The 25,072-nt window shown below is 47.0% G+C and overlaps 1 protein-coding gene and 1 pseudogene across 1 annotated transcript; both read right to left on the bottom strand.

The window, feature by feature from the left end:
- LOC120848336 overlaps nucleotides 1-11,615 on the bottom strand; it is a 99,148-nt pseudogene extending 87,533 nt beyond the window's left edge.
- An 896-nt stretch (nucleotides 11,616-12,511) lies between these two features.
- LOC115326622 lies at nucleotides 12,512-23,762 on the bottom strand (the record flags this gene model as incomplete). The annotated part of the gene is made up of 5 exons (XM_040220341.1): nucleotides 12,512-12,771; nucleotides 14,234-14,326; nucleotides 14,457-14,610; nucleotides 21,651-21,821; nucleotides 23,370-23,762. Coding segments are annotated over 5 exons (1,071 nt in total), but the record flags the coding sequence as incomplete, so codon positions are not given.
- Nucleotides 23,763-25,072: the final 1,310 nt, after the last annotated feature.

The raw sequence follows: 25,072 nt of genomic DNA, 5'->3' as shown, positions 1-25,072 counted from the left end.
TCCAAATGCTTTATTTTAAGTATCTATATCCGAGAAAGACAGTCTGCCGTTTGGAGCAGACTTGGGAGGCCCGCAGCAAGGAGCTACATATGTGCCTGATCCGTACAACTTTGATCCCTTATTGCCAGCAAGAGAACGACGTGATAGCCAGCAACAAAAAAAGCCAGGAGTCACCAGTCCAGTATGAACTACATTATGCAGATAATAACTATTTGTGCAACTAGCATTTTCTGGGGTGACCACAAGTATAGGAAGCACAAACATAACTCCAAGGGAGTCCAGGCTGGCAGGAAGAACGTGAAGGCCTAGCCTCTCAGGTAGACCTCAGAACGGCATGCCGATACCTCATTAGGATACCTAGCTTCTTCAAGGCTAGGTCTCCTGAAGAAGGTAGGTTTCCTAGTAAAACGTCGAAAGGCCGCTCTGATATCTGCCTGAAGCTCCCTCTTCACATAAGTATCGAAAGATAATTTTTCAAGTGAACTGTATCCTCTTTGAGATGAACATGCGGAAATTGCCCCCAGGAGGTCGGGCAATGCTGCAGGAGCATGCCAAAAATCACACAAAAACACTTGGGAAAGTGTGTCACAGAAAACGAACTTTTTCTGCTTGTATGTCTGGATGTGCGACCGCTGAACATTGCGTACGACCAACTAAAATTTTTTCACCCAACACATTTCGAGCCAGCAGCTCGGTATCGGAACAAGTAAGATCAGAACGTTTATAGCATATCAAATATAAATGCACTACACTGTAAGACAGCCTGTAAATCCCGCTTAGCGTATTGGCGACTCCAACGAAATCGACGCTGTGTAGCGGCAACGCCAAGAAGCACAAGAGACGAGGTCGTTTCGATTCTGTCGTCTGCTATCGCAGCTTGGTTCTCGTAGGGAGCATAGAAACAAACATTGTTTCCAGTAATTATTTTTATGCTTTTGCCGTTTCATTCCTACGCACTGACTAGAAGGTTTCTACTGTTGAAAAATTGCTTTGCTTTCTTATGTAACACAAATTTTACAAGAAACTTATGGTGGTCCGCGTGCTGAACGATGAAAACGACCTCCTTTCGTCCGCCATTTTGCCTGACTAGCACACCCCCTATACTTAGCTGGAGTCGCGACTATTGCAAGTGTTAGTTGTGCTCATGGTACCTTGGATTGAAGAAGGAACATAGCCAGGTGTTTGTTTTAGGGGATTGGGGAATTTCGAAATACCTAAATTGTTTTGTCTACGAGTAGCTTGAGCCGAAAAAGACAATGAATAAGGCTGAGCGAACCGAGCTCGGAATGGGAACAGCTTGCCTTATGTGAAACTTGCATAGACAGTCCCTATACATAACAATTGTCACAATTGACACAGCCTCAACTCGATTATAAGGGTTGATCCACCCGTGTTTCCTACCATACCCAGGTGAGCCTGCGATTTCATGGAGCTATGGTATGCCAGTACACGATCCCTTCCAATGGGTCAACAATAGATGATGGCAGAACTGCCATTCTATTTAGCTCACTTGGAGTTGAGGGTCAGCGGACCTACTGCAAACAGCCGGAAGATTCTGCCTTGTCCAGTGCTACCACTCATATAACTGCAAGTACTGCAGGAGCTACCTCTGAATCGTGGAGACCTGCATCACCCATTTCCAGAACCTATGATGCAGCGGCACGGAAGCTGCAAAAATTCTTCACAGTAAAACATCAGAAAGATTTACTTTTCGTTGTGCACGTGGATGACCGGCCAAAACAGTACAAGAGTGTGTCATGTCCTCCGGGGCCTTCCGACAAACTGCCTGTTTGGGAGAATAGCAGACGAAATAATCTACAATCGACTTGATAATAAGATAATTCATGCCGAAGTCTGAAACCGCCCACTACTAGAGCTTGAGCTAACACTCGAATAAGCTCATGCCATCATCTCACAGGTTGAGCAGGCGATGAAGGAGGCCAAATTTTTACCAAAGATGCGGGACTCAGTTTTCAAGTGGCAAAAATTCAAGCACAAAAGGAATCAATAGTTAGGGGCAAAACACCCAATCAAAGGTTGTCCAGCATTTGCTACAGATCTGGTTCACTGCACCACATGGCAGACTACCCTAAATATCCTGCAAGTAATCAGAAGAGCTACTAGATGCAGCGGGAAAAGGTCCCGACCAGTTGATCAAGGGAAGATTAAAGTCACCTAGTAAAAACATGGGTGCAAGGGGGAACCTTCAACAAATCACATTTAAAGCATCGTGCAACTCCGAGCACGAATTTGCAGGAGCGTTGGGAGGACGGCAACAAACGCGCAAAATAATATTTCTATAAGCGCACTGTAGGCGTACGCAAACAAGCTCCAACGGGGAAACAATATTCACGTGATAACATTCAATGGCTTTATTCACTGCGATTAAAATACCTCCTCCACGCCTATCCGTTCTGTCACACCGATAAAAATTGTAGCATTTAACAGTAAAAAAATGTCATTATCACGGACAACACTTAAAAGCCACGTTTCTGTCAAAATAACAATATCGCTTGATGATGCGTCAATAACTATTGGCAGGTCATCGCGGTTACGGACTACGATTCTTGTGTTAGTAAAAATAACTGAAATCTCATCTGGCAAAGAAAGGGGACTACGCGTGTGTTTACCGGCGTTTTTTTTAGCTCAGGGAGGACAGATTCAAACGCGCTGTCTCGAGTTAGTTAGGAGGCGGCTTCATAAACTTCGTTTGTGTTATGGTCGAACAAATATAGCTTATCGCCGATATACAATTTGTCGACGCGAAGTTTGTAACGACCCCCCTGGGTACGACCAAATTCAGGCAGCCGCCTTCTGTCAAGTTGAACAATTTGTGAAAAATCCTCGCTGATAGAAATACCCGTATTTTTTAGTTTGTAGCATGACCCCAGCACCGCATCCTTATGTTTAAAGAAGGAAAACATTACAAAAAAAGGCCTTTTCTTGCTGGTGTTGAACTTCCCGATGCGGTGAGCCCGTTCGATTGTAGCAGGGTCAATTTGTACGTCAAGCTTATCTGAGCACACATCCAAAACCAGCTTTTCCGATTGAGCCCACGTTTCCTTAGCCGAGTCATCTATGCCAAAGAAAAGCAAGTTGGATCGACGGGAACGACACTCTGCGTCATCGGAACGACGCTTGAAAATGGCCAATTCCTAAAGTACAGACTCGAATTTCGCCTCAAGTTCGTCTGTCGAGTTCATTTTTGATTTGCAACTTGCGAGCTCACTTTTAATCATTTCAACACGCGCGATGAGAGTGGTTATCGAGTCATTTGTTCGTTTTTGTTCGTCCCTGATTTATTTGAGCTGAATCAACACGCTTGCTTGGCCGGAATGCATTTCGCTGACAAGCGACTCTATTTTCGTAAGTGACTCGGCTTCAGGTTTAGGCATGGGACCAGGGTTACGCTCTATGTCTCCACTAAGAAGTAACAACAAGTCAAGAAACCGCTTCAGACCAGTGTTGTACGGAACGGCGTTCCAAGGAACGGCGTTCCTGGAATGCGTTACTTTTAGGAGGAACGAAGGAACGCCGCCGTTTCATTTGGCATCTGTGGAACTGGAACGGGAACTCGTTACATTTTTACTGGAACGGGAAAAAGAACGGCGTTCTTTTTTTCCGCTACTGGGGTAATTTTTAATTTATTTTTAAGAGGGAAATTTTAAAAGTATAAAAGCAATGTCTTTACGAAGAGCAGAATCTCGTGAACGTTTTGGTTACTTATATTAGGGTTCATTTTGTGTGGTCCTCGCTTGGTAACAGTTGGGTACATGAGAGCTAGTGGACGTTAATTTGTTTTTTTTTTCGTGCCCGAGGCTGCAGTTCAAAGAGCAAAACATAAAAACTTTAGTCAAAGGAAAAGTCAGAAAGAGGGACGTTTCAAACTCAGCTACTTGCTTCGCTTCCACAAATCCTCATACACGCAGAAATCTGAGGCCGACTACAGCCGCCACTGAACTTACACAAAGAGAACCACAGTTACAACAAAAAAGCAGGTTACTAGTCTCTAGACATTGAACGCACTCCTCTATCCCGAACACTGGTCACTTAAAAAATACACAAAAATTAACCTTTATTATTTCTCCCCTCCTTCAAACTGAACAACAAATTCAACCTTCACGAAGAACTTGTTGAGTTTTCAAGACTGACCTTCCAAAAGCCCTACCCTCTTCTTCATTTGTTTGTCATGCAGACAGCAACATCGATAAGCAACTGTTGTTAAGTTCGAACAGGGAACATTGTTAGATTGAAACGTACGAGGTTGTTGTAAAACGCTCGTGCAATGCAACAGTACATTTAGCTCGTCTGCATAGCCCACCACAAACATGAATATGGTTAAAAGCTGAGACTTTTAATGGTGAATATATCATGAAATAAATCTCTGCTTCCGCTTGTTTTCTCCTCCAGGTGCCTTTCCATCACGGCATTCATATTCTTGTGTTGGCATTTGATGGGATAGATAAAAATATAGAACGTGGTTCGATCCAACTCAATATGGTAATAGCAAAATATAAATGTAACGTATATGTAACGATACGTTCCATTTTTTAACTGTAACGGGAACGAGTTCCTTTTTCAGATATGGAACTTGTAACGGGAACGCGTTCCAAATATCAGAAGGAACGAGGAACGAGCTTTCGTTCCTTTTTTTGAGGAACGTGTACAACACTGCTTCAGACACATCCGTGGGCACGGCAAAACGAGACAAACGTAATTACCCCTAACGGAGTACGAAAGTTTTTGCCTACTAACCTGCAGAGCAAACAGGAGCGGTATGTTAGGTGTCATTGTCGTAGCAATTTCGCCGTGCCCACTGGTCGAAAACACCTGCGAGAAGGCTTTTGAAGGCAGTGTGCTTGATGTCGATGCTGGTGGGGCTTGCGTGTCAGGCGACACTGGCGGCAGGAATCCTGGTACCGCTCCAGCGTTGAATTCACCGCCATCGAGGGGGTCGGCCAGGGTAATCAGCGGTGCTGTCTTCGTCATCCCGGGCATTGCGTTGGTCGCTCTCGGGTAGAAGGATGGAAGGCCACTGTCACTCGCCGCGAGAAGAAACTGCAGAGCTAACAGGAGCGGTATGTTAGGTGCCATTGTCGTAGTATTTTGGCCGTGCCCCCACATGTTCACAAGGTGAAGACGAAGCTTCCATCAGTCTGGTGCAACAAAATTTATGAAGGCTAACTTTTGCAGTGCGTGACAAAGTTCCTGAAGAGCTGGCAAAGTTGGAGCACTCCTGGGTGATTAGCGCATTACTGCATCACAGACCACTTCTGCAAGCCAAACACTTCTGTTGTTCTCAATCCACATCCTCTTCCATGTCCGAACGCGCTTCTTCACCAGCTTTCTGGCACCCGCGTCTTCAACCAGCGGGACCTCTCGTCAGCGTACCACTAGCTGGACCTGGTAGAGGAGAGCCGGGACCTCAATGTGTTTGTGACTTATGGAAGTCTCTTCGTGTACACAGTATGTTTTGGGCTGGCTTCCGCCACTCCGGCTTTTCAAAAGATGATGAACTGTATAATTTGGCACACTACAGGCACCCTTGTCGATCTGGATGATACGCTCAGCTTCGGGTGCACAGTTGAAGAGCATGATGCCCACCTAAGAAAAGGCTTACCCCGCCTACAAGATGCAGGTTGGAAACCGAACAAAAACAAATGCATTTTTCAGTGCAGCAACTTCAATTTCTTGGACATAAGTTGACACCTCGGGGAATTAAGGCGTGCCATGATAATGTTCAAGCCACCATGCAAGCTTCTACTCAAAAAGACACGACATCATAACCGGTCTTTGCTTGACCTGCTTACATACCGTTTCAAATTCATACCTAACTTTGACACCATCATGAAGCCCTTGCATGTGCGCCCGCGTAAAGATGCCGCCTTATAAAGGCGAACGGCACAGGAGGAGGCATTTGCATTAGTCCAAGACCTGATTCGAAACTGTTCCATTTAATTTTCGACGTGACACTGCCTGCTATCGTCACAGGTTGGAGAGAAATTTGTTTCAGTTTTTTTCTTCACTCTCCAATTAGAATTTTGCTGTCGTCACAACAGATTCATCAAATTATGGATTAGGCATAGTTCTACAGCAAGATATTCATATGTAATTCGCACCATGTTGTTCACGTCGCGAATGCTTTTGGGCACCAGGTGCAACTGCTCTACAGAGAAAGAGGAATAGGCGTGTCTCTGGGCCTGCGAGAAGCAGCATGTTTTCTTTTTCGGTCACCATTTCATGCTCAGGATGGACCACCAGGCTCTGGTTACACTACTCTGTATTTAGGGATACGGTCGACAACCGATAAGAATTGCCGGATGGCCATGCGTCTCCTTAAAATTACCAAAAGGGCAATGATAATCTTGTGGCAGACGAGCTTTCTCGTCTTCCTGCGTTGAACTGCTCCGATTGCACGGAGTCATACGTCGACAAGAGAAAATTCACTTGCCCTGTGTGCAGCCTCTGCTCAATTGACCAAGTACACCACCCCGATTTACCTAGGGTGATAGTGTGTCAACATGGGTTGAGGTCTCGAATACCTATGGGAATCAGCACTGTCTCCCTACTACAAGCTACGAAAAGAACTTTCTTCTGTGTATGGCTTACTGCTATGTGCAAAAATGCTGGTTCCTCCTGCTTCACTCCGACGTCGACTCATCGACCTGGCACACAAATATCATCCTGGAATAGTGCGAACCCAACGACTACGGGAGTGCTTCTGGTGGCCCAGAATGGATAGCGAAGCCAACACTTGTCCAAATACTGTCACACACGCCAGACAACCGACAAGTAAGCATCGCCTCTACAACCAGTCCTTTCTCCAACAGGTGAATGAAAACAGCTTGGAACAGACACTGTGGAACTATTCTACAAACTTCTCTGACCATTACAGTTTTACAACAAACTAGTTCAGTAAGTGGCCTGGGGTTGCTTTCTGCAGTCAAGTGACAGCAGAGATTCTCGGCGACTTCCTAATAACAATATTGATCTGAGAGAGACATCCAAAGATTACTGCCTTGGACCATGGACTACAGGTCAGGTCCCGCACAACCTAAGAGTTCCTCAAGTCGAGGGACTTCTGATCGTGAGTCTGCAATTTGCAACCCACAGGCTAATGAACGAGTTGAAAGATTTAATTAGATTTTAAAAGGGTTTGCAAAGTAAATCTCCCAAGAACGAGGAAACGTCCATACAAGCATTACTGAATTCCTCAGTGTCTATAGAAGCACACCAGAAGCAGCGCCAAAAGTTTCACCCACATGTCTAGATATCATGGGCTTTCCAAATTTCGAAAAACCTTTTCATATAGAGATGCGGCAAAAGGGTTCCTAAGCTCGCAGCACAAGTTTAGCAGATGAAGTTTTTCTAAGGCTCTTACCAATTCTCGTGTTGCGTTTTCAGAAGGTACAGAAAAACGGCATATAGCTAGTTCGTCTGGCGGATTTGGGGACGACTGGGCAGGTTTCGCCGTGTCAGACTGTGTGGTGGCCAGGATAAGAAAAGAATTCCCATCGACCACATGCACAGGCTTCCACTACGCTTCATCGAACCGGGTCCTGTAGGCCAACACCGCTGCTTCCTTGTCTGGCCTTTGTGCAACGCTACACAGAGGTGGTCGACGAGGACGCGGCATGTTCGCAGCCGCAGCCTGCTGGTAGATCTGGGAAGCCTGGCCAGCTCCAGGCAGGATTTGAGGAGCCTCTGGACGTAGTCTGAGTAAGAAAGATTGATAGCCAAGCTTCTGCCAATGTCTGAATAAAAGTCGGTATTTACCGTACGACGGAGTCTCCATGATAAGGCTGAGGACCCATGTGCCTTTCCGTGACTTGGGAAACTTCAGAAAACTCCGCTTTTTTTCGTCCTTCGTTGTGGCCTGCGCACGGTTGCTGTTCTCATTGTAGTGAAGCACCGCGGCGGCAGTCCTGCAAAGGCCACATATAAGGGGAGGAAATACTGTAAACATGCCCTAAGCATATTTCATATTAGAACTTTCCGGAAATTTTCATATTGCATAACCAATGCTAGGAACTGTATCTACACTAGCAGTCAACCTGTTGTATGCTAGCTGACCATCCTCGGGAGCATGGCCCTGCATCGCTTCGCACACTAGCAACCCATCCTGTTCTCATCGAATGACTCACTGTTATTGCGACCAAAGCTAAGCCGACAGTCCTCATTTACTGTAAACAAGTTATTTTTCGGGGGCTCAATATTTCGCGATTTAGGTCGAAGCTCAAATTTTGCAATAATTCGCAGGTTCTAATTTTCCCCACACGCTCGGATCTCAATGTGAAGTATTATGTGTTAACATTCTACCAAAATTGTTTGCGAGATGTTATTTCGCAAACTGTAGGCGATTCGTAAAAATTAGATCTTCGCGAAAATTAAGTCGTTTACAGTACATCGAGCGTTGCAATTTGCCACCATTGTGCGGACACAAGTATGTATGAAAAATGTTGACTTCCCTTCGACTTACAGTAACAATGAAAAGCTTGTTAAAAACACGAGGGAGATAAATATTGCACAAATTGACGTAGGGCCTCACTCCTGAAGACAACATGTGCACTCGCTCATCTGCTAGAGTACATCAGCGCATCCGCAGAATTTTCTGCGTGAGTGGTGCACAGTAGAAATTTCTGAAAAGGCTCAAGAACAAACATAAATATCACACACATACCACTAGCACGTATCAGGATGCCTGCTTACCGTGCCACCAGGCCCTCAAAGCTGAAGTGACTGGATTTTGGAGTAAACCGATGAAGCATGCTGGGAAATGACTCTAGACGGTATGTCTGGCCGTCTCCAGACACCCTTGAAATGTCTTTTAGAAGTTGCTTGGACACGACAATCTTTTCGAGAGCAACGTATGGCTCGGTCCCTGCGATAAGAGAATAAGATAAAGTACCAAATTAACCCTTGTAAGTGCTGGGTTTAGTCGATAGTTGCTGAGCAAGTAACCAGAGCGCAGCCGAGTATACTCCAGGTGGTAGTTGAAAGGTTAAACAGCAAAGCCAGTGTCCCTTGCAGCATTTCGTGTTGCCTGTCCACAAAACACTTTTTTGTGTTGTATATGTGATGCAACTGCCATTTTATTTTTTGCCATTTTTGCAGAAGCTAGATCTCTGCTCAGTAATTCTACATAAATAATTTTCATATAATCTTCAATTTTCTTTTTTATGCGCCTTTTGCATGTTACAAGTCAGTGTTCACTTCCTCATTATGTGTCTTTTCACGACCTCAAAAGTGAAGAGTGTTTTAATTAAAATATAAGGCTAAAAACAAACGGTTTAGGCCTCTTCATGTAAGTGAAATATCCGCTCAGTAATATGAGCTGGATACGAGATGGAGTCCTGCCAGTGGCAGGTCTAGAGGGGGGGTCGGGATGTCATGACCCCCTTCTAGACCGGTATATCAGCCGTCTAAACCAACATTTCCACTGCCGGTTTCTACACACCAGTAGAAATGTCCACGTACAGTCTTGACCCATGCGTTCAAGACGCTGTTCTTCGTCTTGCCTGCAGTTGCCATCTTGCTCCCAATGCCTAGAAATTAGAATGCCTCCATGCATTACTAGCTCAGCACCAGTCTAGTTTGGAGAATAATAAGTTTTGATATTAGATGCACTAAATATATGAAGCTATAGTAGAATTGCATCTAGATAGTGGTGCAGGATAGACAACATCGTCAGCTTTAGTATACCATAAGATGATGTTTGAATAATGCCACGTGTATCTTGACAACAAAGTATATTGCACTATAGTTTGTTGAGCCAGCGATCGTTGACTCAATCGCGATCGAGCGGTGTTACACGGCAGTGCATCTACCATAAGCCGCTAACGATCACTGAATTAAACTGAGCTGGCCTGCCTCAGTTAACTGATGGGGGTCCACCTTAACAGAGCTAAAGATGGCGGCATTCACCGCATCACCATTGATGGCCAGTGCTAGTAAAGCACTTACTATTGCAGAAGCTTGGGGGCGGTAGCTAAAGTTATCATAGCAGCAAATATTATCAGAAGAGGTATGATACGAAGCCAGAGCTACCACTAAAAGTATTGCGAAACGTCGCGGAAGTGCGGCCATTGTGATGTCGGTGGCAATAAAACTTTCGTTGTCACTCCTGCTTTGAATTAGTGTGAAATGTTCCGATTTTCGTGTTTTTTTGTGTTTCCAAAATAAACTAAAATCTATTACTGTTAACTACTTATTTTTCGCGGACTTAATATTTCGCGATCTAAGTCAAAGCTGAAGTTTTGGAATAATTTGTGGGTTTTAATTTTCGCGACGCAGTGGGATCTCAATATAGATTTCTATGTGTTTACATTTCACCGGAATTGTTTGTGGGACCTATTTTTCGCGAACTGTGGGCGATTCGCGAAATTTAAGTTGTTTACAGTATATGTCAAGTTGAACTTTATTTGTGTTTTATTAAACGTGTTAAACGCAATTATCCTCAAACTTTTTTTTTCTATCATGTGGGTCACGTGACGTGCACCCCAACTGCGGTCGTTAGGCCTATGTACTGTGTAGCACCGGGCAACTTAGTTGATCTCAGCGACAGTTGGGAGATGTCAATGATCCTTGACTCAATGATTGTAAAACGGCCCATGTACAAGGGTATTAGAGCTATCAATACTATTACCTTTTGCGAAATGCCATGCGTCGAACCGGTGCTTGGTGTTGAGGTACCTGTCTCTCATCAGGGCATTCACCCCAGAGCGCCGGTCGGTCACAAGAACATACACCGACTGCCCCGTGCTCAGGAGGAAGGCCATGGCATAGGCGTAGACAACGGGGGGGGGGGGGGGGGGGAGGGGGGGGGCATCGGGGCTCATGCTTCCCCTGGTGAGATACAAGGAAGGGGGAGGACAGAGCCCCCCCCCCCCCCCCCCGCGGGCCATGATCCTTACCAAAATGTTGTTTACGTACCATGCAACGAGCTTCTAGTAGTGGAATGTAAACAAAATAACGCACACAGCGACGGACACCAAGTGATATACATACGCTCTTAAATGTACCCCCTAAAATAAACTACTGACAATTTCCGGTGTAAATAAAAATTGCGTGGAAAAGCCCCCCCCCCCCCTCCCCCTTCTCCCCCTGGAGAACTTGCAGCCTGCCCCCCCCCCCCCCCCCCCCCCCCCCGGGCAAATGAAAAGTCTACGCCGCTGGTCCAGGGAACGTTTCAGGCCCTCCGTCTCCATGTGGTTGCTCGAATTGTCTCCTGACGACTAGGGTAGAAAAGGTGCCGTGAAATCCATACCTAATATATGTTATGCATTGAGATCATCTTATATTTGGCCACTTCTTACCTGAAGAACCTCGTAGTCCATGATCTTCTTGATGCGGGTGTCAAGCAGCGTGTACAGAGTAGCCAGGCGAGTCAGCACGCCCATTGCCTGCAAGGTGGAGCTTCCCTTTCGTGACTGTCAGGAGGGACTTCTGTTCAGCTTCACAGGCCTTTGAAACCGGAAAACGCAGTGTGAGGCTCAATCAATGAACATGTTTAGTAAACTGACAATCTTGTAGCCAGTTCTGCTCACCTTTGTAGCAGCAGGAAAGACCAAACAGCTCTGCACCCGGAAGAGCTGCGTCTTCTTCAAGGCTTGCATGCCTATAGATCCAAGGAGGCAAAGAACGCGCGTAGGGCTGGCTCCAGAGAAGGTGATGGCAGCAGGCAGCAGGATGTTAAGGAGTGCCTTGGTGTTGATTCGGGGCTGATTCTCCCAGAGAGTATTGTGTCCTCGTGCACGCGTGATGACGGCGTGCACAAGGGTCCATTGATGTGTCAGCTTCGTCCGTGTTGGAGCCAGGCAATTGACTCAAACAGAAAACAGCAGCAGCAGCTGTGATGCAGTTACCAGGTACTTTATTTCCTTTATCGGGTCCACTGCTGCTGAGGACGTTTTGCAAACCTTTTCACTGTAAAAAAAAATAATAAAAAGAAATTATAGTCTTGAAATTTCAAAAGCAGTTCTTTTTCAACACTTTCAATTTTGTTTTTATTCTGCTATTATCTCTTGCAGTTCTTTGCACCAAACCGGGATATCTACCAAACTCCTCCTGTCGTATTCATTGACTTTGCCAGGTTCTCCCAGACTATTTCGATTAAATTCCCTGGCCGTTACTGCAACCTGGTCCAATAACCAAGTGTGCTCGTCATGCTTTTTATAAGATGTAGTTATAGAGACTCCCACACTGCACCATAAACCGTATGTATGATAACATATACCCATGTAACCACCCAAATAAAGTTTTATTTAGGGACTGGTAGTATATCTAAATTAATTAATTAATTAATTCAGGTAATGGCTTGCATTATCTAATGATGTTTCAAGGAACATTATTGGGTGCAGCCATGCCATTATGTGACTGTCAAGCTTCGTTGTGTACTGCTGTGCCAATTTCATTTGTCATTTTTCCTGATTATAGCCAACCTTTTGACTGTTTTCTTCATAATTCTTTGACTTTTCCAGGTAAAGAAAAGTCCCAGATAATTACAGGTTTCCTAAATTGGTAGACCCAGCTTAATCCTACTCATAAAATTAAGTTCTGGTTTCTTAAGAGTTATTGTGGACACATACTCGACATCTGTTCCACCGTCCGAGTCCACAGAGTCCTTGGAGCAGATGCTGGTGTCTGAAGAGTCCGGTTCATCATCGAAGTTGAAAGAGTTGTCTGGCCTATAGCACTCGTCCAACAGATTTGGCTCAGGACACATATCCTCGTCAAAGTCCATGAAGTCCGTGTTACTGGTCTCCGAAGGCGCTGCCTCGGGTTCCGAGGGTTCAGGAGCGGCATCCCGCTCTAACGACAAAGAGCTTGGTGTTTTGTCCTCCGTAGGCATGGAACACCACTGCGCAACCATTGTTCAACCTCTGCCGAGTTCTCTTCAGCTTGTTCCGGACTTCCCGGAACACCTGACTCGCTTCCCAAAGGGCTTTGGACAACCACGCCTGGAAAGAATCGAATACCAGGGCAAACATTATGGTGTCAAAAGAAAATCGAACCAAAAACTGGATCAAAATAATTATTTTTGACCGAACCAGAACTCGACCAGATGTGCATGGCGATTCCCGGTTCATTGAAAAACTGTTAGACACACACAGTAAGAGTGTGCATGACATGACTTATGACGCAGTGCAGTTTGCAATTCATGAGAAAAAATATATATCCGTCACTCTAACTCTTCCCAGTTTATTTTGACGCAATAAAACATTAGATCCCCACCTTTCTGCCATGCTACTGCAAGTAGCCCAGGCTCAACAAAAGATGAGGGGAATGCATGAATGGCCACAGTCAAAGGTAGTGTTATGAACTGGTTGGAACCACTTCATGCTTGGTAGTGGCAGTAACCAAACTACTATTTAGCATGCATGCCGGAACCAAGACCGAACCAGAAGAAAACACAAAGACGACGGTACAACACCATGGTTATGATATAACGGTAGTTCTGTGTTTTCAGATAAAGTCAATAAAGTCCTAAAACCATTTGCCCGCAATTTATCCGAAAAGAGTTTGAAGGTCACATCGATCGGGGAAAAGATAAAGCACACAATAAAGGTCAGGTTGGATCAGTGCGAACGGTCATCGGTTCTCAAAAAGACGGTGTGTGTCAGTGTTTTTTTGCAGAGAACGAGGCAATGTATTTCTATTTCGCGGCAGAAATAAAGCTATACGTCTAACGCTGCTAGCAGTTGTTCAAGTCTCAAGTTCAGACCGTGGTCACCATTCCTGGCTTTTGCAGAAAAAAAAAGTGGCATGTTTTTTTTTTTTTTTTTTTTTTGTATAACAGTGGACCGCATAGTTCCATCAGTGGGTACGGGTAAAATTACTTGAACGGGGGTGCTTGAAGCTGAGGTTTCTATACTACTACATTGTTCAACCTGGGCTTTCACGGCACATTTCTGTGGCATCAGCAACAGCGAGACGACTTTTACTTTTATGCGTATACAAAAATCTGCACTTGTATTTATTACAGCAAGCTTGTAGTAAATACGAGCATACCTGCTTGTCTTGAAATGTAGAGATGAGCTCATTGTAAATATTTTACAATATAAAAATTTGTTTTGATAAAAGAATAAAAATCCAGAACTAACCTTCCGAATTTGACGAAAAATAAACTCGGGGAACACGAATAATGCATCTATACTATGTACACTATTATAACTCTAGTCAAATCTGCATTACATAGATGGCACTATATTCTTAAGCCACCACAATTACTCACCCAAAAATATTGGCAGTGCCGGATTTTCAGTCGAGGTCTGACAAAGCTTCTCGAAGGCTTGCACAGCTTTGTCCGCGTACAGTGTCGGTGTACCTGGCACACCAAACGCATTACATTTAAGATATAGACTCAAATAACAATGCACAAAGAGTGAGAGAGTGAGAAAGAGGCTGATAAAGGTATTCCGTCATTACACGATAAGGTGAACCAAGTCACTGCATACCTCTTGTTACCACCCACATACAGATGTGGCAGATGGGTGGCTCCAAGTGCGGTCCAGAATGGCCATCAATTCCAGTAGTTGCTGACACGGTGTCGCATGAAGCGGCGGTGCTGCGGTTGCACCCTGGCCCACGAGTGGAAGCCTGGTCCCCGCTCTGTAAAAGCGGTGCGATAGTTACTACAACTGGCATACACGGCCACTGGTCGAGCAACACCTCCTTTGTTTTCCTTCAATACTTTGACTGACTGACTGACTGATGCAACCGGCAGATTACGCCGCACGCCTGGGTGAAAATTGGGGGGCCACATCAATCGGACATCTTATACACCAACTCATGTTTACAAACAAACCGGAGCGCCTCTAGCGAACGCCACCAGCGCCGTGCATGCGCGATGGAGTGTGGGCAAGAAGCTCGCCGTCACCCATAAACACACCATTGAAATGCGCTGTTGTTGGCGTCGGTGTGAGTTTCCCTGCCTTTGTTCGCGTTCGAATTGTTGATCCTATGTCTTCCTGGCAATGTCCGATTACTTGAGCGGCCTCAGCAAAATTACCGAGGCTCGTTACACCGCAAAAGTTCGCGTGGTGGTCCGCACAACTTGTTAGTTCTCTGGCATTTATGTTGGAACAAAACAAATAAAGCTGATGACCGCAAGTAATTGTGAATTCAACCCAAAGTGCTTGCCGCTCAAGCAATCGTGGTCCGACTGTTGTTTAGTAAGGCACGTTGTTGGGCTAGTTGGTTCATCTTAGTAAAACATAAAATAGCGCAACAGAAACAAGGACAAGAAGTAAACAGGACAGGCGCCGACTGTTGTATTCTCACTTCCTCTTTCATTGCCACATCTTTGCCACATCTATAATTCTCAGCCACTAGATGCCACTTCGTCTTTCTCTCCTTCTCGAGCTGGGTCCTTGCGCCCTGAATAAACATCATTGGCCTAATGATGGCTGTTTAGTCACGACGTCCGTGCCGTTGTCTCTCGCTGGGACACGACATTCGTTTGGCGACGAGGATGCTTGACGGTTCCTGCTAGCCACCAAGTTCGTCGCGGGACTGCGCGTCTTCGCCTACCTTGGTCCGCCGATCTGCGATCCTGCCTCAGCTCAATTCTAGACCCAGCGCAGTTAGGCCATACCACAGCGTTCGGATATAGGCCTCGCTCCCATAACGTTGACGCAGCCTCCTGCTAGATCGGACCAGGACGTCAGATTGCCGCAAGCTGATCCGCTCTCACCCGAAGATGGCTTTTTCAAACATCGCGCCACCAAAACCAATTCTGGATGCTCCTGGACGACCTCCGGTACCTTGGGACGAATGGTACAAGCGGTTCCAGCGCTACATGGATGCAGCTGGTGCTGTCGAGTTTTCTGCCGTTCGCCGTCAATCCATCCTCATCCACAACTTGGGTGATGAAGGTCAACGTGTCTATGATGCCGTCATAGTGAGTCGTCTTCCACCACCCGCTACCCCTACGCTTCCGCCAGCCACGGGGCCAGCTGTAAACACGGCTGGAGAAGCTACGAAGTCAAGTCAGTCTGTCCATGTGGAAACTCCCTCTCATGACTGCTACGTAAAAACGGTCGCAGCCTTAGCCAACCATTTCTCTGGAAACACGAGCGCCATTGTAGAGTGATATCGGTTTCGCCGCCACCATCAACAAGCCAACGAGTCGCTCGCAGAGTACATCGCGGCTTTACGTCAATTGGCGATCAGATGCGATTTTGGAACCCGCGTTGACGAAGACCTTCGTGAGCAGCTCATAGCGGGAATATCCTCGGCTTCTCTTCGCGAACGACTGCTCTACGACAAAGCCTTAACGTTCGAGCGCGCCGTCGACGTCGCTCTTCACCTAGAGAAGGCCGCACAAGAAGCAAGTGCGATGCGATCACAGCCATATGCCGACGAACCTTTAATAGCATGCGAGGTCAATGCAGAACGTCGTAGACCCTCCCATCGACAGCAGCGAAGTAACAAAGGATGTTCTTCCTCGCGCCAGGTGTCATGGCCTCCGCCTACGTCGGAACGACTGACTACCTGCCATGCACCACAACACGACCAGCCTCTGTCTCGTCGAGCCTCAAATCGGAGTCTCTCCGGGACGGCTACTCATGACCAATCAGTGTCAGTACCACGTAATAACCGGGAGTCGGTCCAGTGCAAGAGGCTCACATCCGGGCCTTGGGCACCTAGATCGCACCAGGAGACCTTGCCATAATGCCGAAACTGTGGTTTGCACAAATGTCTAACCGCCGCGGCCTGCCCAGTGAAAAATGCCACGTGCTATGGGTGCGGTAAGCGCGGACATTACGTGCGAGTCTGCAGGAGCTCCAACCGTCGACAGAACTCCGTTCATATCCAAGAGATATTTTCCGACGACGACGAAGACGATTATGGAATTCTGATGGACGTTACTCCTGGTAGTCGTCGATCGGCCATTTACATACACGTCATCGTCTTCCATCATGCTGTCAACTTTCTCGTGGATACCGGATCGTCCGTTTCCATCGTTTCGGATGCGGTTTCCAAGAGCCTCAAAGAGAAAAGGACCATCGAGCTTTTCTCACCACACACGGATCTCCTGAACTATTCACACGAGAAAATAACAGTCCTGGGGGCATTTTACGCAGATGTCTCCTACCAGAAAAAGACGGCGTTTATATTATTTTATGTCACAAACAATGGAACGCCTCTCTTGGGTCTTGATGCTATACAAGCCCTAGATCTTCGCATCCTAGGGACAGCGTTGCGCTGTCTTCACACTCAGGTCAAAGGCCTAGATTCCTCATCGGGGCAAGATTTATTGACCAACGAAGTGCCAGATGGTTCCGGGGTAGCACACAGCCCTCCAGAAAAAGTCCAGCAACGCCCGCCGTCGTGAGAGGATCGTCTACGTGCTGCTGTAAGGGAATCAAGTTCCGCATCACGGCTCTCTCCGAAGAGTGGTCCTCCTCATATCGGAGATCGACAAGTTGCTGCTGGAGCAGCGACACCTGAAACATCTACAGTGGGACGGCTTCCAAAATCACTGAGCGCTGACTACAAGCATCTTTTTGTTTCCGAGCTTGGTCACGCCAAAGGCTATGTACACAAGGTAAAAGTCCATCTCTCTGTTACACCAGTACAATGCAAATTGCGATGTCTTCCGTTTACGGTTCGCAAGCAAGTTTCAGACGAGCTTAAGCGCCTTGAAGCCAGGGACCTGATTGAACGTATTGACGCGTCTGAATGGGTGTCGCCAATCGTCGTAGTCCAGAAGAAGGATGGAAAAATTAGGATGTGTGTAGATCTCAGGGAGCCAAACAAGGCACTTGTTATTGACAGCTTTCCTCTACCACACACAGAGGAACTTCTTAATTCCCTGGTTAGTGCAATCCACTTTTCAAAACTCTATATGGCTTCTGCATACCATCAGGTAGAACTACACCCAGATAGCAGAGACCTGACAGCCTTTGTAACACATGAAAGCCTGTTCCGATTTAAGAGGGTATGTTTCGGCCTGGCCTCTGCTCCAGCGTCATTCCGACAAATGATGTCTAGAATTTTACATGGCTGTGAAGGAGTACTATTCTACATAGACGACATCATTGTCTTTGGCAGATCCAGCGAGGAGCATCTTGCTAACTCCCGAGCCGTTCTTCAGCGCATCTCCAGTGCAGGCCTACGCATGAATGACAAGTGCGTCTTTGACGTCAGAAAACTCTCTTTCTTGGGTCACCAACTTAGCAGCCAGGGAATCGCTCTTCTTAAACAAAAAGTGGACAACATTAACCAGACACCGGTGCCAACGGACATTAGCCAGCTCAGGTCATTCCTGAGACTGGTGGAATATTATTCAAGATTTATTCCCAGACTTGCGACCGAAGTGGAACCACTTCGCCGGCTCCTGAGCAAAGACGTTCCATTCATTTGGGACCCCGAGGCCAACGAAAGTTTTAAACGGTTGAAATTTCTCTTGTCGTCCAGTCAAGTACTTCGGATGCTCGACCCCGCCCTGCCGATAATCGACGCAACAGAGGCGTCCGCATATGGGCTTGGGGCTGTCCTCCAGCAACGAGCGGGGAAACAAGTCCATACTGTTGCTTTTGCCTCTCGTACGTTCACTCCAGCAGAACCAAAGTAATCTGTTGGGGAAAAAGAAGCCCTGGCATGTCTCTAGGCACGTGAGCGATGGCATAACTACCTATAGGGTCGCCACTTTACATTACGTACCGACTATCAGGCACTGATTGTCCTTCAGTCAACAGTTACAATTGAAAACGAGCGTGTTGGTTAATAGATACAAAACTTGAAAGTATAAAACAGAGAGGACGAGGACGGGAACAGGACATCTTTCAGACCGAAGAAACGCAGTTGGGGTTTGGACGAAACATGGCTCGAAAAACGTTGTTAGTTACAATTGAAAACGAGCGTATTGGTTAATAGATACAAAACATGTCCTGTTCCCGTCCTCGTCCTCTCTGTTTTAAAAAATGTCCTGTTCCCGTCCTCGTCCTCTCTGTTTTATACTTTCAAGTTTTGTATCAGTCAACAGGATTGTCCTTCGTGAGTATTTCACACTTCGTGTGAAATACACACGAAGGCCATCCAGGAATCGTCAGGACCAAGAGCCGGCTCCGAGACCTCTAGTGGTGGCCTGCCATAAAACGTCAAACCGAAAGTGTGATCAGAAGCTGCCCGGTGTGCCTAGCGACAGACAAGCCTATCAAAGCTTCACCAGCACCCTTGCAGCGAGTTCCACTTCCGGAGCGGCCATGGGCCAAAGTCGCCATCGACATTGTCGGTCTATTTGAGCGAGCAGAGCCAGCATGCCGGTATGCCATCACTCTTGTTGATTATTTTTCAAAATGGCCAGAGGTTCAGTTTTGCCACGACGTGACAACCTCTCGAGTGATTACATTTCTGTCATCAGTCTTCGCTCGGGAAGGTTATCCAGGTTGTCTCTTGTCAGACAACGGGCCACAGTTCACGTCATTACAGTTTAACGACTTCCTAAAAAACTGAGGCATAAACCACGTGTACTCGTCTGTGAACTATGCGCAAGCCAATGGGCTCGTCGAAAGGTTCAATCGCGTACTGAAAAACTTCATTCAGCTCGCCGCCGCTGAGAAGCGTCGGTTACAAGAAGCAGTCACCGACTACCTAGGGGTGTATCGGTGTACCTCACATGCCACAACAGGCCTGTCGCCAGCGCTCCTCCTCCACGGAAGCAAACCGAAGACGCGTCTCCTAATCCTGGGTCTCACCTCGTGAATTTCTTCGCAACCCAGTGAAGGAGATGAAACGTCTACGAGAACGAGTATGTCATCGGCGACAGTCAAGCAAGAAATACACTGACCAGCGACGAGGAGCCAAACGACCGACATTTGTTGTTGGTCAATTCGTTCGCTACCGGCTTCCAAAGAAAACGCGCAACGATAAATCCAAGTTCAGCGAGCCGTTGAAAATATGGAACGAGTTGGACGTTGGACATTCCGCTTAGAGGACGGAAGAGCCTGGAACGCATCCAAGTTGACCACTGCCGTTCCACCCGAGAAGCAGTCGACGCCCTCAAACACGTTTCAGCATCGGCCACCAGGAATCCTGAGAGTTCAATGGGTTCCTGAATCGCCTACTGTCGCGGATGACAGTCAGGTTCCTGCCCAGTGTACGCCCTCAGGCGTTGTTGCACGGGATCCAGCGGTCCAGCCAAATGGTGATCAGGACACTGCCGGTCGAAGATCCACCGGTAACAGGACTGTGCAGGGGAACAATGGTGCAGCGGCTGCACCTAACACCGCCGCAACAGCGCCAGCAAACGAGACTGTTAGACGCTCTAGACGAGAGCGGCGGAAACCTGTGAGGTTCGGAGATGCTGTGCTGATTCCAATTGAGGTTATTGTACATTTATTCATACTTGTTTATCGTACTTTGTATATTGCATTGAGTCCTATGTAATTTGTGTTGCATTTGTTTTGTGTCTACTTCTTTCTTCTTTCCTCTTTCTCTTCTTTCCTTAACGGGGGGAGGGGGGGGGGGATGTTGTATTCTCACTTTCTCTTTCATTGCCACATCTTTGCCACATTTATAATTCTCGGCCACTAGATGCCACTTCGTCTTTCTCTCCTTCTCGAGCTGGGTCCTTGTGCCCTGAATGAACATCATTGGCCTGATGACGGTTGTTCAGTCACGACGTTCCTGCCGTTATCCCTCGCTGGGACACGACACCGACGGCGTCTGGTTTTCCCTTTTCACGGCACATATCCACGTTCTCGGACGAACCGAGCCCTTGAAAACCAACCTTCGAACCTTTCTCGGCTCTTTTGGTACGTGATCAGTCGCGGCGTTTTGACGACAAGGCAGTTTTTTGTCTGGTTCCTTTCAAAACAACGCAGGAATAGACGTTTCGCATGGAGTCTTCCGCCTACATCCCAGACCGGAAGTGCGCAAGACGCGCCATTACCGCACCGTGACGTAACAGAGTTGAGTTCGTGTACGTATAGGGTGGTTTCACGTGACATACCTTCTGCTCAAACCCGCGCTAGAATTCATAGTTGAGAGCCTTTGCCCTTTTTTTCCCTGCGGGCGAAGGCAATATGTTCCAGCTTGCTCAACTTCTTTTTGCGTTGTGATTGGCTGCGCCAGCCGAAGAAGTCGGCAACGCAAAAGAGCATCGGCTGGTACTCAATTTTCATACATATTGATATTTATTCGGAGCTTAGAGGATCTGTTACTCAAGGAATTGGCTCACTTGTGGTCAAAACGGCCCCAGTGGGTGCCGTGGGGCCACCTCGACGGACAGAAAAGCGTAGTGGACTAAGGTATGTGAGGCCTAAGAGCGTCTTCAGTGGTGCTTCTCGAGCTCTGCAGTCGTAAGAGATGCTCATTAGGTTTTGTGGCATTTACCAACACCGCGAAATTCGCTCATAAACAAGCGCCTCTACGTAACGAATAGGGCAAATGGTGGATACAGCCCCCCCCCCCCCCCCCCCCCCCGCACTCCAGAGTGTGATATTAGGAAGTGAAATTTTGTTTCTTGACACCCCCCTATATCAAGCAATGCGAGACGCTGTTGATGATTCATTTTTTGGTTTCGGGCCAAGGACCAGCACGTTCAGTATTAGTAAACATGTTTCGTTACTCATAACAATATTATCTCCAGGCTCATACACAAGATACGGCTAATTTGCACCAATGAAAACAAATATACGCACTTGGCTAAGGCATACGGCATTGTCTTGGTTCTGGCCAACAGGTTCTTCTCGAGCCACTGGTGCATCGGGCGACGATTCATACGTCGGTGCTTCTGAGGCGTCATCCCATGTATTGACCATTGGCAAACCATTGTCCCTCGACACTGTGCTACTGCTACAGTGGTCACCGCCCTGTGAAACCAATCAGTCAATATTTATCATCTTTGATTTGTTCATAACACACCCTATAGCCTAACTTCAGTCTAAGGGCCACGCGAAAGTGATAAAATATTGAATAAATTAACTTTTTTGTAGAAACGGGTTCTAGCATCCCCGCGTGGAGCCCCTAGTCCGGGGCCTCAAAAATGGTGGTCACCGATCTGGCACGGTTCACCTGCCATTGCTGGCCGGTGGCCGCGTCATCGGTCAGCCGCTCCTCCCAGAAGGTGGGGGAGGGGTTGGGAAGAGGCGAGACAGAGGACAATGCCAGACCATGCGGAGAATGCTGGGAAAAGAGTTGACGTCATAGAACGCACTCTCTGCTAGTAAGAGAAGGGTGAGGAGGAGGATAATGTTGTTGAACAAGGTGTAACTCTGCTTGTTGAGTTGTGCAAGGGGTAGGGGCTGGTCGGATGGTGGCAGTCTACCCCAGACTTCCGGTGTGAGAGTTCTTGGGCGAGCACACAAACGCACTCATTACCAGGGATGGCTGCGTGCCCAGGGACCAAGCCCAGGCACCCAGACTAGCCGGAAAGTGTGGGTGGTGTAGGATAGGAAGGAGTCAAGTAGGGACGCAGTGGAGAGATGCAGGGTGTTGAAAGGAAGTGCCGACAGGCCGTCTGGGAGTCAGTCAGAATGTTAGTGCGGTGGAAGAGGAGAGACTGGGTGGAAAAAATTGCCCTGGCGACCGCACGCTGCTAAACTAACGATGTGCAACATGTGTCAACATAAATACTAATTGGATGTATGTATTAGAAGTGGGATGTTTTGGTCGCCAAACAAACGAAATGTTTTCTAGTCTACACTCTAAAAAAAAGCCTGTGCGCCTGCTTTCCCGCAAAACACTCAAAAAGCCAATGAGCACAACTTGCGGAGGCAGCTCAGCGAATGACAATTCCGAAACATATGTTTAGACCAAAAAACGCAGTCTGAGTTGTGACATTAAGCAATGCAAGCGTGACATTTTGCATTGCTTAATGTCACAACTCAGGCTGTATTTCTTGGTCTAACCATATGTTCGGCATTGTCATTCGCTGAGCTACCTCCGTAAGTTGTGCTGATTGGCTCTCCGAAGGTCGTGCGTGAAAGTTGATGCACAAACTTTTTTTAGAGTGCATCTTGCAATAATGAAGAATATATTATTCAGATCACTGGTTTTGAAAAAAAAAAACAAAAAAAAACGTATTTCCTTTTAAATGTACTGTTTTCTGGTAACAGCATAGAGTATTGAAATATAATAAGATTACAGTGCATAACGGTGGTCTTCAGAGTTATGATTCCCCATGTCGGGTTCGGTCCAGTCCTGGGTAAAATTCCTAAAGCAGCGTTTGCAAGAGCACGCCAGCTCGCGGGCGGACACGCGCACTCACTTCTACTGATATATAGCTCAAAACTTTTGTATGCGTTCACGTGCGACGTGCACGTGAATGTCGCTTCAACAGGCTTGCAATCGCACATGCTCGCCAGCACGAACAGGGACAAAGCAGCGGCCAGCGCGACGTGAGCGAGGAATATACGTACCCCGGTCCGGCGAGGGTTCACGCATGATCCGTCTGCTCTTTGGGGAGGCGAAGATCGAGGAACGAGGTAAGGCGAAACGGCGTCTGGCGTCAGTCCGTCGGCTGTTTCGGAAGGCGAGGATCCAGGATCAAGGATCGACGGCACGGCGTCTGGCTTCAAACGCGCGTACTTGCTTGAAAAACCAGCGTCGCATAACAAGCGCAGATCCCGCTGGTAGCATTCTCGCAAGAAGTGGTCAGAACAGATGATTGTCCTGCTATTCGGCGACCACGGCTTCCCGGAGTTCCAACGGCACACGATGTCTGTCCAGACATTGAGACGCGCAATGTCGCAAGGGAACTTGTGAAAAACAACTCCCGAGCTGGTCACCTGGTAGTTCAAGCAGGCAGCAACACAACATCATGAGCCTATAGCCCTTTCGCAAGGCATCGCAGCTAGGCTTCAGGCATGCTGCCCGAATCGTAAGAAAACCACAAAACGCCGTCCTCCTGCTGCAACAGAGGCGAAACGAGATAGTGCTCAACTTGGCACATGCGTGTTACGGTGATCATATGGACAGAGCCTAGACCCAACACCGGGAGGAACTACTTCCACTTACGAAGTCATCGTTCAATTTCGCCCGGAGAAGTAAAAAGAGCCAAAACATAGAAATGACGTAGTCGTACCTCTGACGTAGTGGCTAACTGTTGGCTGCGCCAACTCCGTGGTATTGACAGCGCGGTTGATTGCTCTTCACGTCCCGCGCTAGAGTTAGCAGATTTCTGCGACTTGGCTAACTTGAAAGTTTGCTGGCCAGTTTAATAAATATGTAGACGGAATTACATCGCGATATTTGGCATGCGGTCTTCATAGATGATGCTGTAGAGGGCTGCATAGTTTTCTCAATATAAAGAATTAAGCGGAGTTGCCCTTTAAAAGGAATCTGTCAGTGAGCAATAGCAAAACCTTAAATCAGCAGGATTATGAAAAAGGCGCGTCTGAGGTAACCCGAAAAAAAAAAATCGCTTTCTTTAACAATGAGTAGGGGAGTTTTATTACAGTTTCGGCTATAAGACTTCCAGCTTGAAAAATAAAGCGACGTCCGTTATAAATCTCATTTGGTTTTGCGCCTCATATTAGATACTTTAAGCATTACACATAAATGCACCCGTCGTTGCGTACTGTTTCACACCCTTAGGCGCCAATCATTGATAAATATTGTTAGTTATATTCCTGCACATACTATTTTCTGTTGGAGGTTACGGAAGAAAGAGCAAGTTGCTTCAGCAGGACCCTCCGCTCTTTCCACTTTAGCAGAGCGACCGCTAGATTGGAGGTGAGTGGGCTCGATTCCTCTTTCGTCTACTCTCCAGTGTTCGCTCTACAAAAGTGAAAGAAGTGAAGGGCTTCGCGGGGAAGATATTGTCCTGCTGTTCTTAACCTCCATAATAGTTTAAATAAATCAGAGGTACTAAATGCCCGTAATTAATTTACGACTATCGGGAACATTAAAAAAATCGATGCTTTTGTATTTAATAACACAGCTGCTCAAACGCCGGTCATATTATTACCGAAAGCACGGTGGGGGGTGTGAAGGCACGCGACACACATGATCTAATAAGTGGCTTTGAGGGATTGTAGCGTCACTTAACAAGAGCCCCCCCCCCCCTCCCCCCGGCCCCTCCGCCCAAACGTTTATCCAGAACAAGGCGCCACAAAAGCAA

The sequence above is a fragment of the Ixodes scapularis genome, unplaced genomic scaffold, assembly GCF_016920785.2.
Source record: "Ixodes scapularis isolate PalLabHiFi unplaced genomic scaffold, ASM1692078v2 PGA_scaffold7__128_contigs__length_106722199, whole genome shotgun sequence".
NCBI classification, from domain to species: Eukaryota; Metazoa; Arthropoda; class Arachnida; order Ixodida; family Ixodidae; genus Ixodes; species Ixodes scapularis.
Note: the sequence above shows the minus strand (reverse complement) of the source record. Positions and strands in the feature narration are given on the sequence as shown.